Source organism: Schistocerca serialis, chromosome 3, assembly GCF_023864345.2.
Source record: "Schistocerca serialis cubense isolate TAMUIC-IGC-003099 chromosome 3, iqSchSeri2.2, whole genome shotgun sequence".
NCBI lineage: Eukaryota > Metazoa > Arthropoda > Insecta > Orthoptera > Acrididae > Schistocerca > Schistocerca serialis.
In genome coordinates this window covers 249,379,853-249,398,983 of record NC_064640.1, presented here as the reverse complement: position 1 = coordinate 249,398,983, position 19,131 = coordinate 249,379,853, and the positions used below count along the sequence as shown (strand labels likewise).

The 19,131-nt window shown below is 41.8% G+C and overlaps 1 protein-coding gene across 1 annotated transcript in view; it reads right to left on the bottom strand.

The window, feature by feature from the left end:
* LOC126471578 (histidine decarboxylase) overlaps positions 1-19,131 on the bottom strand; it is a 401,219-nt gene that overhangs the window by 123,479 nt on the left and 258,609 nt on the right. Inside the window, exon 8 of the mRNA XM_050099808.1 lies at positions 903-969. Coding sequence (XP_049955765.1) covers positions 903-969 — 67 coding nt within the window. The remainder of the gene's footprint in view (positions 1-902; positions 970-19,131) is intronic.

The window sequence follows — 19,131 nt, the reverse complement described above, 5'->3', positions numbered from 1 at the left end:
GAGATGTCACATGATTACAAAAATTCTTCGAGCTGCAGATGATGAACGCTTTGTGCAGCTGACCTTAACATAACCAAATATAATATAATGGTCGTAAAAGAGGCAAAAGAACCTGATATTATTTGTTTGCTTGTATCCCCTGGGTAGCCATCTGGGACGATTCAAGGAGCAACAACCACATGAAACTAGGTATGCAGATGTCAGATGTCAGACCAAGATTCGCTCAAGAACTTTGTGGAGGTGTAATTCGATTACGAAGGGGAATGTTTGCAAAAACACTCGTGCATATGATTCTTGAGGATTGTTAGTTGGTATTTAGTATATACGACAGTCTTTGGTCGGAGATGATGCAGGAAAACTTAGTGCGTTACTCAAGTACTAGATGTTTCAAATCGTACATTTCAAGACGATCAAAGGAACGAACTACTTTTCCCCATGTATCAAGTGTAATGATCATAATGCTGAAATAAGGGAGTAAGTACTATTTTTTGTCTTAAGCGTACTGCAAATGTATCTGAAGTAGGTATAAGACACAAACAGCACCTAATACTTATTATATAACAGATGATGTGGATGATGGCCATCCTAATAAACATATAAAATTAGAGAAATTGGAGGTTACATGGAGGCGTGTCCGTGGTACTTCCTCGCGCACACCATTAGGAGCTGGTTAAACGATACGGTACTGATCGTAGGTTATCTATCCGCTACTATACGCGATACAGTGGCTCACGGAATGTGGACACAGACGTACAAGAAGGCCTTAACATAAACGATTATCTGAAGCGTCCATCGCTCTTCTAAAATGTATTTGCAAGGTTTCTGACTCGTCTTGGCTTACGAACATAATGAGTACTGATTGTGATGTTACACTTGCAGATAGGATGTGAGATGCAACTTACACACGGGACCTAGCTCCTCCAAGTTGTCAAATGCACAGGCTCCTGTTGTCCCGAGCGTGGCACATACCTGCAACATGAAGTTCACTATGTCATAGTTGTTGTAAGACTCGTGTCAGTCAGACAGTGCAAAAATCTCTTGTATTTTATAGTTTATTTATTTATATTTCTTGTGTTTAACCAGATTTAGTAAGCGATTATTACATAGTAATAATAATAATAATAACGATAATAGCGATAAAAATATCATAAACAATAAAAATAGTAATAATAATAATAATGATAATAAATATAGTAATGGTTGCAATATGCGGAGTACGTCACGAGAAGTACATAACAAAAATAATAATGATGATGCTATAGGACATAAAAATGAATATATGTTATTTTAGAAAAATCAGTTTAATATTGTGTTACGTGTATTCCCCATTACGTTCCTGTCGAGTATGAGTTATGATATCTGACAGAAATGTTTGACAGTCGTCTCGAAGGACCGTAGCACTCACAAAGGAAACTCAGTTTCAACTGCAATAAAACGTAGGTTGTATTTTTATTTTTTGTTGTACATTTTCGCCGGCCGCGGTGGTCTCGCGGTTCTAGGCGCTCAGTCCACAACCGCGGGACTGCTACGGTCGCAGGTTCGAATCCTGCCTCGGGCATGGATGTGTGTGATGTCCTTAGGTTAGTTAGGTTTAAGTAGTTCTAAGTTCTAGGGGACTGATGACCACAGATGTTAAGTCCCATAGTGCTCAGAGCCATATTTGTACATTTTCGGCCGGCCGAAGTGGCCGTGCGGTTAAAGGCGCTGCAGTCTGGAACCGCAAGACCGCTACGGTCGCAGGTTCGAATCCTGCCTCGGGCATGGATGTTTGTGATGTCCTTAGGTTAGTTAGGTTTAACTAGTTCTAAGTTCTAGGGGACTAATGACCTCAGCAGTTGAGTCCCATAGTGCTCAGAGCCATTTTTTTGTACATTTTCACATATTATTTGAATGATCCTTTGATCGAGATGATATGGAACGAGTCAATTTAAAGGATATGTATACATGATTAGTGTGAACATCATTAATTAGGAGACATTATTATTTTAGTTTTACTCATGCAACTACACTTAACAACAAGGTGTTTTTTTAACTGGCTACCAGTTTTTAACTACAAATGCGTCAAGAGAATAGAAGGAATTGTCCAGGAGAAATGACCTTAAGTTATAGTTAAACTTGCTTTGCAACCTGAAATACCTCTTACGTTATTGAGAAAATGATCAAATTTTTTTTCTGCATATTCAGCTCTTTTTTGAGTCACTGACTGCTTTAATAATGGCTAATAAACACATCTTTCCCTCTAGTGTTGTAGGTATGGGCGTCAGTGTTCTTATTAAACTGAAATGGAGTATTTATGACGAATTTCACTAGCGAAAATATGTATTGTGATGACGCAATTAAAACGCCTAGCTCCTTGAGGAAGTATATACATGACTCCGTGAGTGAAAACCAAATATTATTCTTAATGCTCGCTTGTGTGAAATCAATACTTTCTTTCTAATTTGTGAGTTACCCCAGAAAATTATCCATAAGACATTATTGAATGGAAATATGCAAAATATATCTAGAGTTGATTAGTTTCCTTCCAAAATTAACAATTAAACGAAGAGCTAAAGTTGCTGAATTTAATTGTTTGAGAAGCTCAAGTAATTCACTTCTTCCAGTTCAAGTTTTCATCAGTATGTACACACATAAATTATTAGCATTTTGCCATGTTTACTGAATTCTGTTCATATGCCACTTCAATATTTGGCATGACTTTGTCGCGTAGAACTAAACATAGTGTTTTTTTTCACAGTGTAGGGAGAGTCCATATTCTGAGAACCACTTTGTAATTCTTTGGAAAATATTATTTACCATCTCTTCTGTTGCTTTCTCTCTAATAGGATTTATTATAACACTAGTATCGTCTGTAAAATGTACCAATTCTGCTTGTTAAATGTTAAGTTGTAGGTCATTCACATATAAAAGGAACAGGATTCGACCCAGAATTCAACCCCTGTGGGACTCCTTTTGTGATTTCTACCCAATAACGAAAATTTTCTACCCTTCCGACATTGTTTGAATTATTCAGCACATCTTTTCGCATTCTATTTGTTAAGTATACTTCAGACGAGCTGTGTGTAAACCCATCTGTTCCATAAAACTTGAGTTTTTCTAAGAGAGTAACATGATTTATGCAATCAAACGCCTTTGAAACATCACAAAATGTACCAACTGGCAATATTTTATTATTTACGGCTTGTAATATTTCATGTGTGAATGTATAAATAGCATTCTCGGTCGAGCAACCCTTCTGGAATCCAAACTGTGATATGCCAAGAAAATTGTTTCCACTTCAAGTGTGAGACTGCTCTTGAGTACATTACTTCTTCGAATATTTTGGAAAAACATTTCAGTAAGGAAACTGTACAATAATTGTTTAAGTCTGTCTTGTGGCCTATATAGATTTTATTGTCATTAGCATTCAAAATTTAGATTTGATGATGGCAGTAGCCTAAACGTAGTAGCAAATGAAAATACGTATGTTCAACGATCTAGACGGCTTCATTCGCAAAAAAGGTAACTGCGCAAAGACGAGTATTATTGAATTACTCGTCATTGAACCATCCTCCATCCTCATTTGGAAAGAGTCTGACGGAGCAGAAGGTCGCTTTAACATTGAACATCACACAAATAAAATTAAACTCGTGTAGGTTCGGTATTTAGTCAACCCCTATTCATGACTTACCTAAAGGAATTATGGGAATGTTAAGCTATATAATGTCCGAAGGCAATGGCTTAATTTTACAAACATAAAACAAGGAATTTTGAGCACCTGAAATGGGCCACTAACTAGCTGAATTAGACGTTGTCAAACACGAAGGGACTGTTTGCGTGTAAAATTCGTTTGTGTCCAGAAGAATGACAAGTGAAAATAGAGTTAACAAATTCACAAAATTATTAAGTACACCTGCAAATATTTTCCATTTAGAAACATCCCTCATTGTGTCGAACAGCAGACAAAAATTCTAGCGTATTTTATGTATTTTCGATATCTCTTCCACTACAGAAATATGTCGAATATTTGCTACATAATAGTATTTACTGGTAGCAAAAAAGCATTACAGGTGAACCTTAGTTTGCACAACACGATACAAGGCATAGGAATTATTTCCATGTGGATTTTGTCTTATTGTTTGGTGATCACAGTGGCTCTATTTCCTGAATCAAATATCTTAAACACCCTAGTTACAGACATAATGCAAAAATTTGGATATCGCTAGGATATTAAAAACGATTTTAAAACATATATAAATAGTTCCATCTTCTATGAAGTCTCTGATTGTCTGGATCTGAGAACAGAAAACTTCAGTTAGCAACGTGATACGTAACAAATCTCGATGTTAAATTGCCTCCATTCTTACAGAATGGGGTTGATTTCCATTACTTGCTAGTTGTAGGTGTGCTGTTGTAAAATTTCAGCGAACGCCAGTACATAAAGAGGAACCGAGAAAACAGTATTTTTTTCTAAGTATTGGCTTTCTACGACTTCACACAAAATAGCCTACTGCACCGTACAAAAGTAGTTTCTCCAAGATTCATCTTCCAGACACTTTAATATTTGTCTGGCGCAACATTCCTTAATGTGCCCTTTGTAATGGCATCGAAAGAATGTCTTTTTTATTTATATGTGAATGATTGACGCTAGCAAAAGGTAATAATATTGGGGCAGGAAAGGCTAAGAGCGAAATGGGATGGTAACCACCTATTCAAGATTTGTATTCGGTATGCAGTGTTCCATACGGAAAAACATAAATCAAATTAATCTTCTTATTTTACGTATAGGTTTAGGACTATGTTACAGTGATAAAAAACACGAATCACATGCGAAAGTCAACGGAGAAAAATTGTCTTTGCAGTTGCTCGTTGAATGTGCCGGTACCGAAATGGAAGAAGATAAAATTAGAAAGGAAGTAATAAATTCTGTCTTTTGGAGAAAACAAGTTAAGCTTCTCGATAGGGGTCACTGGGTGATATACTATATCCGTTAGACATTCTATATTGAATACACAGAGGAACTTTCCCCTTTTCCAGTAACACTTCATCATAGAATACTAAAACAATAGTGTGTTCCGAGATTTAAGAAGAGCTTCAGAAGAGATGTACACAGCAACGGATCTATCTCACTTGCATCCACTTTGTGTAGAATTTGGGCTATCATGTGTTCACTTTCTGGAGTTCTAGTAACTTACCAGGAATAATCATCCTCGATTCCACGGACACAGATTGCGTGAAACCCAGAGATGCAGAAGGCAACTAATAGAGGAGACCTAATTCATGGCGTGCTTTTTGAGTTAAAAAAAATAGACCACAGTTCAGCACTGTCGTCTGATAAGTAGTGGACGTAAAAACGGAATATCCAAACAGGATAAAGACTGGACTGAGTATGTTGTAGCCAAGAGAAGCCAGTATGTGGAGATGTGCTGGCAGATATCATCACAAGCCGAAAGTAGTGTCTTCGTGCATCAAGGTTGTGTGATGGAACTGTTATTATTCACAATATTCTAGATAGTTATAGTTTACACGGTCCCGGCGGAGGTTCGAGTCCTCCCTGGGGCATGGGTGTGTGTGTTTGTTGTTAGGATAATTTAAGTTAAGTAGTGTGTAAGCTTATAGACTGATGACCTTAGCAGTTAAGTCCCATAAGATTTAACACACATTTGAACATTTTTTGAACAGTTTACACTAGCGTAATACAGTAGCCAGGTTTTGACCCGCACGGATAACCGTGCGCGTTGGCACGCTGCTCCCGGGATCTGGGTAGGCTCGCCGGCCCAGGATCCAATCCATCCGGCAGATTAACGAAGATGGTGCCCCGGCCAGCCAGGACGTAGTTTTAGACTGTTTTACACAACCGAGTAAGTGAATACCGAGCTGGTACCAATGCCCCATTTCAGTTACACGAGGCCGGCCGTTGTGGCAGAGCGGTTCTAGCCGCTTCAGTCGGCCACCGCGCTGCTACTACGGCCGCAGGTTCGAATCCTGCCTCGGGCATGGATGTGTGTGATGCCCTTAGGTTAGTTAGGTTTAAGTAATTCTAAGTCTAGGGGACTGATGACCTCCGATGTTAAGTCCGATAGTGCTGAGAGCCATTTGATCCATTTTGAGTTACACGAGTCGCAAACATTTCGAAAACGTTGTCATACTTTCACGTGGGATAACACTGGACGCAGACTGATGGAGTACTCAGATTCCGTCCCGGGGGCGATGTGGTGGCGTCAGGAAGGCCATCTGGCCCCATTCAACCACTAACATTGCCCATTTCAGTTAACATGCCGACTCTGTCAAGTTGCGGGATAGCTAGAGGAAAAGGAAGAGTACTGTTGTAGATGATTAGCGTCTGGTGTAAAGTCTGTCCTTACCCCAGACATAAATAAATACTACTTACTACGAGAATACAGTCGGAAAGATTCGATAGATTTCAGTTAAACGATCACTAATCAGTCGCTCGGATCAGTGACAACTGTAAAGTATATCTTATACTAGCAGAGAAACCCGGTTTTGCACGGGTATTTATTTATTCCAATCTTCTATTAGTTCAGCTCCTCCTCCCTCCTCTCTTTATCCCTCCTCCTCTTCCCTTTTCCTCTCCATTTCCTTCTCTGTCTGTTCATCTCCTCCCCCATCGCTTTGCCTGTCTCTTCATCCCCTTGCCTCTGTCCATCCCTCCCCTTTCCTTACTCTGTCCATCTCCTTCTCTCCCCTCTCACTGTCCATTTCCCCTTCCCCTATCTTCACCCATTCCTTCTCCTCCTATCTGAGCCTTTCTCCTCATTGCCTTCGCTGTCTGTCCATCTCCTCACACTACCTTCTTTCTCCACGTTATCTTACTCACCGCAATAGGAGGCTGGCGGTTCTTACCCTTACAGTATTTCTTTGGGGACTGCAGCTGATATGTGTACCAAATTTGACTGAAATCGTTCCAGGGGTTTAGGATGAGATTTTTACTCGTGGCTTTGCTCACGAATGCACATATAAAACACATTTCACACATGTTTAACATATTTAACACGTATTTGTATACATATTTCTCCTATATTTCTAGCGAATTTTACCCCGCTGTTTCATTTCACGCAGTTTAATACTTATGACGTCGTATCTCCTGAACTATTTGTCGTAAAACGATGGTTTTTCTACGTTCATTCGGAGGCATATGTGGTTGCTGTCTGCGAAATGTGTTGCGAATAGAGTTAGCAGCAAAGAAATAATAAATTATAGCGTCATGCATGATGCGGCAGTTTCTTTCTCGCCTCAGTGTATTTGACTTCATATCTCCTGAACTATAGGTCGTACAGTGATATATTTCTGTAGATACATTCAATGACAAATGTGAATGCTGTCTGCGGAAGTGCTGCGAGTAGAGTGAGTAGGAATTAAATGATAAATTTAAACGTCTTGCTTGATTCGGTAGTTCTTCACGCGTTCAGTGTTTATCACGTCGTATCCTCGGAACTGAGTGTTGTACAATGATGTAATTTTTCTGGTAAATTCAGTGGTATATGTGAATATTGTCTGCAAAATGTGTCACGAATACAGTTAGCAGTAAAGAAGTAATTAATTAAAACGCCATGCTTCATGTGGCAGTTTTACTAAATGAACAGTGAAAGTGAAGTAAGCGACAATATTTTTTCCTTTCATCATTTTCTGGGGATATTGAGTGAGAATAATTTTTTTAAAGTTTTGCAATTTTGTGTTAAGTTTGTTGCAAGTCTCTAAGTGCTCCCTTTCTCAAATAGTGGACAACTAAAGTATGGGTATTCTCCTTGTGAACTACACTGCTCTCCGCATCACCCCCACCCCCTTGATAGGTGGGTGGTTCTCACACACACAATGATTCTTTCGAGACAGTAAATGATATGTGTACCAAGTTTCGTTGAATCGGCCCAGTGATTTAGGAGGAGATGTGGAACATGCCTTCATACAAGCGTACATACATATTTACAATTTGTGTAGATTTATCTTAACCACCCCAAAAAAAATTTCTGTCCAGAAGTCTAAAAAAAAGGTCTATCAAGCGAATGTTGTTTGTTTATCAGGGTGACATTAACCAGTACGAGTGCCTTCCTTGTTACTTTGTCCGATACCAAGATATGAACAGCAGCACGTCTTTTTTAAACAGCACCCTATATTTTTTATTCGGTAATCCACTTCCTCTCTTCAACATCTTTTCAAAAACGCAACACAGCGTGACATTCGCGTAAAAATGATGTTATTAAAAAGGTAACAAAATATATTTAAATCTCTTGAACTAGCACACAGCAAAGCTACATGGGGTAACGACATTCGTAAACTTGCCGGAGTTAACAGTAAACAAATGGAAACGTAAGGAAAATACACACTGTTGTTCAGTCGAAGGTTTGTGTGAATAAAATATAGACTACCTTCATTTGCAGATGGTTAACTGAATGGCTGGTTTTTCCATTTGTTTACCATCAGTTCCAGCAAGTGTACGATTTACGCTATCTTGGATACCTGGACTGTGTACTATTCCTGGAGAGTCAATGTCAGTTTTGTGCAAAGTGTCTAATAACGTCATTTTTACAATAATGGTACACTCTGGTAATTTCTTGAACAGGTCCTGAGGAGAGGAAGTGGATTACCGAACAAAAAATATAGGGTGTCATTTTAAAAAGACGTACTGCTGTACATACCTTCGTAACGAACAAAGCTACAAGAAAGACAGGTAGCTACGCAATATTTGCTTGATACCGGCATCTCACACTGCTATTTTTCTGAAAAATACGAAGGAAGTGTCCTTTATTCACGAATGAGTATTCTCAAAAAATCCTCGATTGACCGCTTGATGAGTATTGTCCGTTTGTCTGGGACCCTTACTAAAGTGGATTAAAATAAATTATATAGAATACCGCAAGGAGAACTTCTTTAACCTGCACGAAAGCTTCGCAAGAATTATAGGAAAATCCTTGTAGGAGACACTAAAAGAAAATTATCGTGTTCTGGGATAGCCCTACTCGCGGAAAGCCGAGAACCTACGTTTCTCTGGGAGTAATTAGCGAATTACTGTATTCAATAACCACTCGCCGCCTACTCAGTAAGAGATGGTTGCTGTGTAGGACAAAAAGGGCGAATGAAGTAATTCAAAGTCTCATACGACTGGGATGTCATGAGAGCTTGTATTGATCGTCGGCGTGGAAGTCGGACTTACGATGGAGAAGACACGTAATGTCAGATCCCTTGGTCGCTGCCAAATCGTGGGTACCCGACGCACCAAACACCTCACCTTCTAAGTCCTATGGCTACTGAGCTTTTCACCTGTTACCACAGCCAGAAAACACCATCTGATCAAAAGTATCCAGACTCCCCTCTTTAGTGCGGAATTGCCCACCTGACGGCACACGAGTGGGACCCGCCAGTATGAAAGAGCACAGGGAGCATTGCGTTGGCGGTAGAAAAGAAGTAACAGCAGACTAGGTCGATCAGGAGAGTTCAATAACTTCGAGCGTGGACTAGTCATTGGATGTCACCTTATTAGCAAATGCATCAGGGATATTCCAATCCTTCTAAAGCTCCCACGTTGACTCTTGATGTGATCGTGAAGTGGAAACACGAAGGAACAACCACGGCTAAATCCAGACCATGTACATCTCATGTACTGTCGGACAGGGACCGTCGAACATTGAGGAGGGTGGCTGAAAAATTCGCATGCAGTCAGTGGAAGGAGTAGCTCGTGAGTTCCAAAATGTTACTAGCAGTCCAGCTAGCATAATGACTGTGTTCATGAAGTTACACAAAATGGGCTGCAATGGTCAAGCAGCTCGTTATAAGCCACACATTTCTGATTTCAACAGTAAGCGACGCTTGAGGTGTTGCAAAGAGCGACGCCACTGGAACAAGACACAGCCAGGGCAAAAGCACCACAGGCCCAAACATACGAACTGGTGCCAGTGTCATAGAGTTCCACCAGCGCCACGGGCGACGCTGAGGATGAAGATATCGACTTCGCTCCGGCCAGTTGCCGGCCGAGTACAATCCGCTAATCACCGGACGACAACAGACAGAAGCCTACTCGGAAGATAGAAGAGGAGCTCTTGCCCATTTGGTTATAGATCATCATCCAGGGAACGTCGTTCAGTAAACTCTTAGTAATGAACAGAAAGTTCTTGTAAATTGCATTTGCTACACTATGTGATCAAAAGCACCCGGACACCCCCAAAAACATACTTTTTCATATAAGGTGCATTGTACTGCCACCTACTGCCAGGTACTCCATATCAGCAACCTCAGTAGCCATTAGACATCGTGAGAGAGCAGAATGCGCCGCGCGGGATTAGCCGAGCGCTCTAAGGCGCTGCAGTCATGGACTGTGCGGCTGATCCCGGCGGAGGTTCGAGTCCTCCCTCGGGCATAGGTGTGTGTGTTTGTCCTTAGGATAATTTAGGTTAAGTAGTGTGTAAGCATAGGGACTGATGACCTTAGCAGTTAAGTCCCATAAGATTTCACACACATTTGAACATTTTTTGAGAGCAGAATGGGGCGCTCCGCGGAACTGACTGCGAACGTGGTCAGGTGACTGGGTGTCACTTGCGTCATACGTCTGTACGCGAGATTTCCACACTCCTACGCATTTCTAGGTCCACTGTTTCCGATGTGATAGTGAAGTGAAAACGTGAAGGAACACGTGCAGCACAAAAGCGTACAGGCCGACCTCTTCTGTTGACTGACGGAGACCGCCGACAGTTGAAGAGGGTCGTAATTTGTAATAGGCAGACATCTATCCAGACCACCAAATAGGAATTCCAAACTGCATCAGTATCCACTGCAAGTACTATGACAGTTAGGCGGGAGGTGTGTAAACGTAGATTTCATGGTCGAGCGGCTGCTCAGAAGCCACACATCACGGCGGTAAATGCCAAAAGACGCCTCGCTTGGTGTAAGAAGCGTAATCATTGGACCGTCTTGATCCCACTGTTGAAGAGCAATTCGGGGATGGCGATTGCATCTTTCAACACGATCGAGCACCTGTTCATAATGCACGGCCTGTGGCTGAGTGGTTACACGGCAATAACATCCCTGTAATGGACTGCCCTGCACAGAGTCCTGGTCGGAAGCCTATAGAACACCTTTGGGACGGTTTGGAGCGCCGAATTCGTGCCAGCCCTCAGCGACCGTCATCGATACCTCTCTTCAGTGCCGCACTCCGTGAAGAATAGGCTGCCTTTCCCCAAGAAACGTTCCAGCACCTGATTGAAAGTATGCCTGCGAGAGTGGAAGCTGTCATCAAGGCTAAGGGTGGGCCAACACCATATTGAGCTCCAGCACTACCGTTGGAGGGCGCCACGGACTTGTAAGTCATTTTCAGCCAGGTGTCCGTATACTTTTGATCACATAGTGTATGTACTGTGACGTTTACCTACAATTATTTACACTTAGTCATTGAGGGTCTTTTTTGTGTTGTATTACAAGCAGTGTTTCAGACTTCGTTTTTGAACTAGTCACAAAGATAAGTAAATCTTTTAACTCATTTGCGTTACTTTGTTACTAATTTGCTGGAGTGTTGTAGAATCTTCGTTCTCCTATCCTGTTGCCTGACCCTGGGGCATTGGGGCATAGCTGTGTAATAGTGGCAGGGATTAATTTTCATAGCGATGTACTGCACCAGAAGCCGTTTCACGAACTCACAAACTCGTCCTACAGTAACAAGTGTTAGAGAATGGGGTTGTTTTTAAGGATTAGGGGTTGTCCTCTTACTGCGCTTAAGAAATCGCTAAGTGTAGAAGGGTACAAACACATTTTACAGCACCGTGTGCTCTTACAGTAGAGGAACAGTCCGGAGACGACGACTATTTATATCATCATGACAATGCGCACTGTCGTAAAGCAGCTTTTGAGACAATGGTTCGTAGACAACAACATTCCTGAAATGGATAGGCTGCCCTGAGCTCTGACCTGGACCCACTGGAAGACCTTTAGGATGAGTTAGAATGTCGACCTCGCTCCAGTCCAAACCTTCGTACATCACTACCTCCCCTACTTTCAGCTCTTCAAGAAGAATGGAGTAGTATTCGTCCACATACATTCATACACCTTATTGACAGTATGCCCAGCAGACTTCAAGCCGGCATAAAGGCGAAGAGTGCACTCACCCCATGTTAATGTCCATTATTATGTGTCATATATTTATGATCAGACATATATGATCAGACAATGTATATCTTGAGTACCCATATTCGGGGTAAACCACCACCTGAAAATCAACTGCCAACCGTTGTGACCGAGCGGTTGTAGGCGCTTCAGTCCGGAACCTAGCTGCTGCTACGGTCGCAGGTTCGAATCCTGCCTCGGGCATGAATGTGTGTGATGTCGTTAGGTTAGTTAGGTTTAAGTAGTTCTAAGTCTAGGGGAGTAATGAACCCCGATGTTAAGTCCCATGGTGGTTAGAGCCATTTGCATATTTTTTTTTTTTTTTTTGAAAATCAACTGCCGTAAACAAAATCTTATTAATGGAAGGTGTCGCTGTGGACAGATGAGCTACAATGCAGCCAATTCAGTGCTAGACGACAACATCAACCGGTGAGCAGTCACGCCTCCACGTTATGGGCTGCAGAAACTACCCCTCCAGACATGAAGATCTGCTCATCGGGGGAACGTGACGTGATGATTGCAAGGGCGTAATTTCGCTGACGTTTTACTCTCGAAAAATGGAATTAGGCCCCCTAGACTGTTGAGTCACGTTACAAGATGGCACGGCGCTAGTACATTGCGGTCCATTTGAGGGAGTGCATCTCACACGCCAATGGGTCACAGCTCAAGCATTAATACTTATTTACTATCTCTTGCAATTAATGTATTCATGTTACAAACAATAGTCACTACGTTTGCGGATGCTGAGCTTGCTTTTGGGAGCTATGGATGGTTCCTTCACTTTTTCATGTGTGTTGATAGGCGTTAGGATTTAGTGTTTCCATCATGAAACTGTTGCGTCATGCTGCTACTGTAAGCTGAAGTGAGTAGAAGTGAAATATGGGATTTAACAGTTGAAAATATTTCGATTTGTTACACACGACCTACGCAGCATAGTCTCTACTAAGAGTAAAAAATATATTTTTTTTTCCTAAACTCTGTTTCTGGTCATCCCCAACCGTATGCAAGGTTATGTCACTTATCTTTCCCTTAATTAGTAAGAATTATTCTTGCTGATTATTGGTATGTTATTAAAAATGGATTAATGTTCTACACACCATAACTGCGTTTGTATCTTTGTTGTTTAAAATTACTTTTAGACAATGATGACAGCAGATATTAAAGTTTAAGATGAAAATACTGGGCTTTCAAGGAAAGAGATTTTGCAGGCAAAATGCTACTTTAAACGATAATACTTAGAGTGGTTTACTGTTGGAAACGAGTCTAGATGCGAGTATTAATGGTAAAATATGGACTACGCTATCGGAATGATGAGTCCTGAGTAGAAAATATTCAAAGCAATTTTAGTAGTGTGGGTAGGGAAGCAATCTCGGAGAGTGAGTCTCCATGACAGGCATTTGTTAGGACGGTTGCCTAATGACGCCCCTGGGGACACAAGTAAACCGCTTGCGTCCAATTAATAGAGATTTCTCTCCCAGCTGAAATAGCCCCAGATACTATCGATCTTACCAATTTGTGCTCCGACTTCCGCTAAGAACGAGATGAAATGTAAGTCTGTGTAGAAGTACCCTTTCTTTTTATATAAATATCCCAGTTCACCATGTGTAATAACTACCTTCCACGGTCGCGAACGTCGTTGCGATATTTTGCATTACATTACAACCCAGGGTTTGACGAAAGTGCGTTGCCTGAAATCAATCGTCTGGTGTCTCGAAATTTCCAGCTGCCCAACTTAGGAAAGTAGACCTCTCAGCACATGCGTTTCGCAGAGTAAGAAAAGGCCAAGCAATTCTGACTTTCATATGTGATAGTACTGCGGTTACGTACACATACGTCATATTTTTGAATACTATTGTGTCATTCAAAAGCATGTTCAGAATACGTCATGAATGAGTAATACTTCCACAACCTCAATCTCACTCTAATCAGTAATTTCCATATAAAAACAGTATATTCGAAAACTGTTGATACCCTTCATACATCTTCTTCCTCGTGTCAAGTTAATAGTGCTAATGGAAAACGCTGAAGAGCAATTTTATCCTCTTTAAATTCTTGTGATTAGGGTTCACAGTCATGCAGAGTCTTTTTTTTTTTTTTTTTTTTTTTTAAAGATATCATATTCGCCGTTGACGTTTGAAATTTATACAGTCAACGGCGAATATGATGTCCTTTCAAATAAAGCAATTTTATTGATGCACATTATTGATACAGTTTCTAGGACGACTGGGAACGCCAGCACAATGCTAAGACATTCGATGGGTAAGAGGAGTTGCACTGAAATCTTGCACTGGGCATCGTGACTGTTACTAAATAAATTTTCATAAATTTGGGGACGGTTTCTTTAGTGAGACACTTGTCGTTCTCTTCCCATTCATTCTTCAGATTGACAAAAAACTTGTTCATGTATAATTAGGAGGACCTACAAGATCTTTTTCGAGGAAAGTTCAGGAAGCCAGTGATAGACTAGGAATGCCAATAACAGTTCTGTGACAATATTAGAAATCAATTATAAAAACAAAGAGAGTTGCGTAGTAGACAAAAGAGAACTCAATTCTTGCTGAGGAAGTTTGGATAAAGTACCCAATTCCTACCGCCCCGTGAAAGCGAAAATGACATGCACAAATAAGTGAGCGCTGATATGAATACTCTCAATAGAGGAAAAGACCTCTAAGGGTAACGAATATGTGGGTGAAGTGGTCCTTTCTTGGAACAACGGAGCATCTCACATGACTCGAAAAAACCACATGTTGTTGCATTCTTTTAGAAATGTTGCAAGACAAGTCTGCAGAATAAGAGAGTTACCTCATGTACGTATATTTGTTGTAAAATTGTGAATGATACTTTTCCTCGTACATGATGACCTGTTTGTTGACCGAAAAAGTCTTCTGTGGGAATTAACACGCGCTGCAGAAACACCGATAGCGTAAAACGCAGCTTGTCCTGTTCGTACACGATATCCAACAAACTGCAGGTAGCGGTAGCCGTGTTGGTACCTCGTTTTCCCACTTGCACACCAAATACGTTCTTATGGGATATTGGTACAAGTTTATGCTTGCATTTAACACTTTCTAGCAAACAGGATGCAGTGCGGCGATATTAACTGGGAGATATTGTCAATAGTGAAGGTAAGAATTGCAAAGGGCATGAACATGATTCAAGCTTGGCAACTGACTCGCTGCATAAATGTGTACAAAGTACGCGGGATCAGTAGACGAACAGACCCGATATTATCTGACGAAACGATCAGTGAACATTCACTGGAAGCAGCTACAAATCATTAAGTTTGTAGTAGCAACTGTCTGGGGTGCTTTAAGATAGAACAGCCGTATAAATCTAGCCAGACAAGCGGCAAATGTCAAACAGACGTTTATCGGAATCGCCTCAAGTTAATATAATTTATGTACGAAATAGATCGTTTACATAACACCTATTCGACTAGTTCTTGAGTGCTGCTCATTGATGTGGGATCCTTAACAAATTTGATCACTGGAAGAAACAGAGAAAATACAAAGGAGAACTGTGCGTTTTTTTATGATTGCTGTACTCGGCGTGAAAGCGTCGCAGAATACTCAACGAACTCCAAAGAGAGATGCTACAAGAAAGCTGCTGTGCATAGAAGAGTGCGTCAGTCATCAAAATTTCTAGAAACCATGTTCGAAAACGAGTTAAGTATCATAGTGTTTCCATCCATTTACATTCCACATAATGGTCACGACTGCAATATTGGAGAAATTCCGGCATGTGAGGAGAGATACTGATTTTTTTTTCCCGAGTACCATCTACTAACGGAATGAGAAAGAGTACAAATGACCCTGACACATACACCTCGCGGTAGCTTGCGGAATGACAGTGTAGGTGGTTAAGACCATGGATTATTATTTGAAAGTAGAGACCATGAAATCACCATCCGGTCAACATGTTTTATGTTTTCCACAAATTCTTTAAGGAAATGCAGGTGAATGTCGCAATGAGTCATTCGAAAAACAGACGGTCAATTTCTTTCGTTACGTGTTCTCCAGTCGAGCAGGTATTTCGCCTCCAGTGATCTCTATATCGATGGACATTAAATTATAATTATTTTCTAAATTGGCACCTCTGCCTTTAGAATTTAGCGACCTCTCTCATGGTAAAACGGTTTCTACGAAGAAACCATCGTCCCACCGAATATTACTAATATAGCTGTTATAGTGAGGCTCATAGATATAAAATTCCCTTATACATTTAGTGGAAGAGTATATCTGAAGTGAAATGAAGTGTGAATTAAACAGTAAATCCACGAAATAAAACACACAAATATGTCTCACTGTACAAAAGACGCCAAACGTAAAGCTTCAGTGTCATCATGCTATTTCTTCTTCGACTATTTACTTTTCCATTAACTGCCTAGATATAACTTGGTATGATCTAAACTTCTGAAGAAATTCGAAGGTACAGATTTTATACAGTCACAAAGTTTATGTTGGTTCTCTAAGACAAATAGTTTCCAAATCAGCTATCTCTTCAGCGTCCTCCAGCTTCTAATTCCCTGGTTGCTGTAGCTCGCTTAAAGTGTAAAGAACGCAAACGTCAGTTCACGTTAACTGCGATTGGGAAACATTGTCGCTCAACAGCGTCCATATTCTGATGAAGACGGTGTAATACTTCGATATCAGAATAATTATGATTCCGTTGCTATGCATTAGGATGTATGGAGGTCAAAGACTTCTTGGTCAATTATCAGCAGTTTTCTACCGGCCGATGTAAGGGCATTCGGTGTCTGACACGTTCATTTACTGGGAATTTCTTGTTTCCATCATATTTGTCAAACAAAATCTCTAGAGACTAACGCTGAATTATGTTGTTAAGCTGTAATATCTACACTACTTGCCATTAAAATTGCTACACCACGAAGATGACGAGCTGCAGACGCGAAATTTAACCGACAGGAAGAAGATGCTGTGATATGCAAATGAATAGCTTTTCAGAACATTCACACAAGGTTGGCGCCGGTGGCGACACCTGCAACGTGGTGACATGAGGAAAGTTTCCAACCGATTTCTCATACACAAACAGCAGTTGACCGGCGTTGCCTGGTGAAACGTTGTTGTGATGCCTCGTATAAGGAGGAGAAATGCGTACCATCACGTTTCCGACTTTGATAAGGGTCGGATTGTAGCCTATCGCGATTGCGGTTTATCGTATCGCGACATTGCTGCTCACATTGGTCGAGATCCAATGACTGTTAGCAGGATATGGAATCGGTGGGTTCAGGAGGATAATACGGAACGCCGTGCTGGATCCAAACGGCCTCGTGTCACTAGCAGTCAAGATGACAGGCATCTTATCTGCATGTCTGTAACGGATCGTGCAGCCACAGATGGGGACGTTTGCAAGACAACAACCATCTGCACGAACTGTTCGACGACGTTTGCAGCAGCATGAACTATCAGCTCGGAGACCATGGCTGCGGTTACCCTTGACGCTGCATCACAAGCAGGAGGGCCTGCGATGGTGTACTCAACGACGAACCTGGGTGACGAATGGCAAAACATCATTTTTTCGGATGAATCCAGGTTCTGTTTACAGCATCATGATGGTCGCATCCGTGTTTGGTGGCATCGCGGTGAACGCACATTGGAAGCGTTTATTCGTCATCGCCGTACTGGCGTATCACCCGACGTGATGGTACGGGGTGCCATTGGTTACACGTCTCGGTCACCTCTTGTTCGCATTGACGGCACTTTGAGCAGTGGACGTTACATTTCAGATATGTTACGACTCGTGGCCCTACCCTTTATTTGAATCCTGCGAAACCCTACATTTCAGCAGGATAATGCACGACCGCTTGTTTCGGTCCTGTACGGGCCTGTCTGGATACAGAACATGTTCGACTGCTGCTCTGGCCAGCACATTCTGCAGATCTCTCACCAATTGAAAACGTCTGGTCAATGGTGGCCCAGCAACTGGCTCGTCACAATACGCCAGTCACTACACTTGATGAACTGTGGTATCGTGTTGAAGCTGCATGGGCAGCTGTACCTGTACATGCCATCCAAGCTCTGTTTGACTCAATGCCCAGGCGTATCAAGGCCGTTATTACGGCCAGAGGTGGTTGTTCTGGGTACCGCTTTCTCAGGGTCTATGCACCCAAATTGCGTGAAAATGTTATCACATGTCAGTTCTAGTATAATATATTTGTCCAGTGAATACCCGTTTATCATCTGCATTTCTTCTTTTTGCAGCAATTTTAATGGCCAGTAGTGTATTAGGATCCAACTTGCGCTGATCAACGGGAACATTATGACCACCGACCTATTATCGATATAAAGCAGTCCAGGTGATAGCAGCGTCACCTGATGACTGCTAGTCAGAAACACGCACGGTGCATGCAGTATTAGTGACCGTGCTGTTAGCGTGCAGACTGGGAAGGTGCGCGATCTATCTGAGTTTGGCTGAAGGCAGACTGTGATACCCGGAGGCTCGTCACGAGCAGTTATTAAAGTGCACGACTTCTCGGGTGTTAGAGGAGTGCTGTTGAGAGTGTCTTCAACACGTGGCGAAACCAAGGTGAAACCACGAGCAGACGTATTGGGGTTGGGCGGCCAAAGCTCGCTACAGATGTCGGAAGTCGTAGGCTGGATAGATTGGTAAAACAGGACAGACGGCGAACTGTCGAGGATCTAAGATGAGACTTTAATGCCGGGCGGAGTACGCGTGTGTCTGAATATACAGTGCACCGTACATTCCTAACGATGGGCCTCCACAGCTGACGACTCATGCATATTCCAATGTTAACACCACGACATCGGCAACAACGACTGAAATGAACACGTGACCATCGGCACTGGACGTTGGTGCAATGGCAGAGCATTGTACGATCTGATGAATTCCGATACCTTCTTCATGATACTGATTAGAGGGAGCGAATCCGTCGCCTTCCATGGGAACAGCTCCTTGACACCTGCACTGCGGGACGGAGACAAATTGGTGGTTCCATTATGCTCTGGGGAACATTCACGGGTTCAGCTCGTGCAAGGCGCCATGACGGCCACTGGTTGCAGACACATA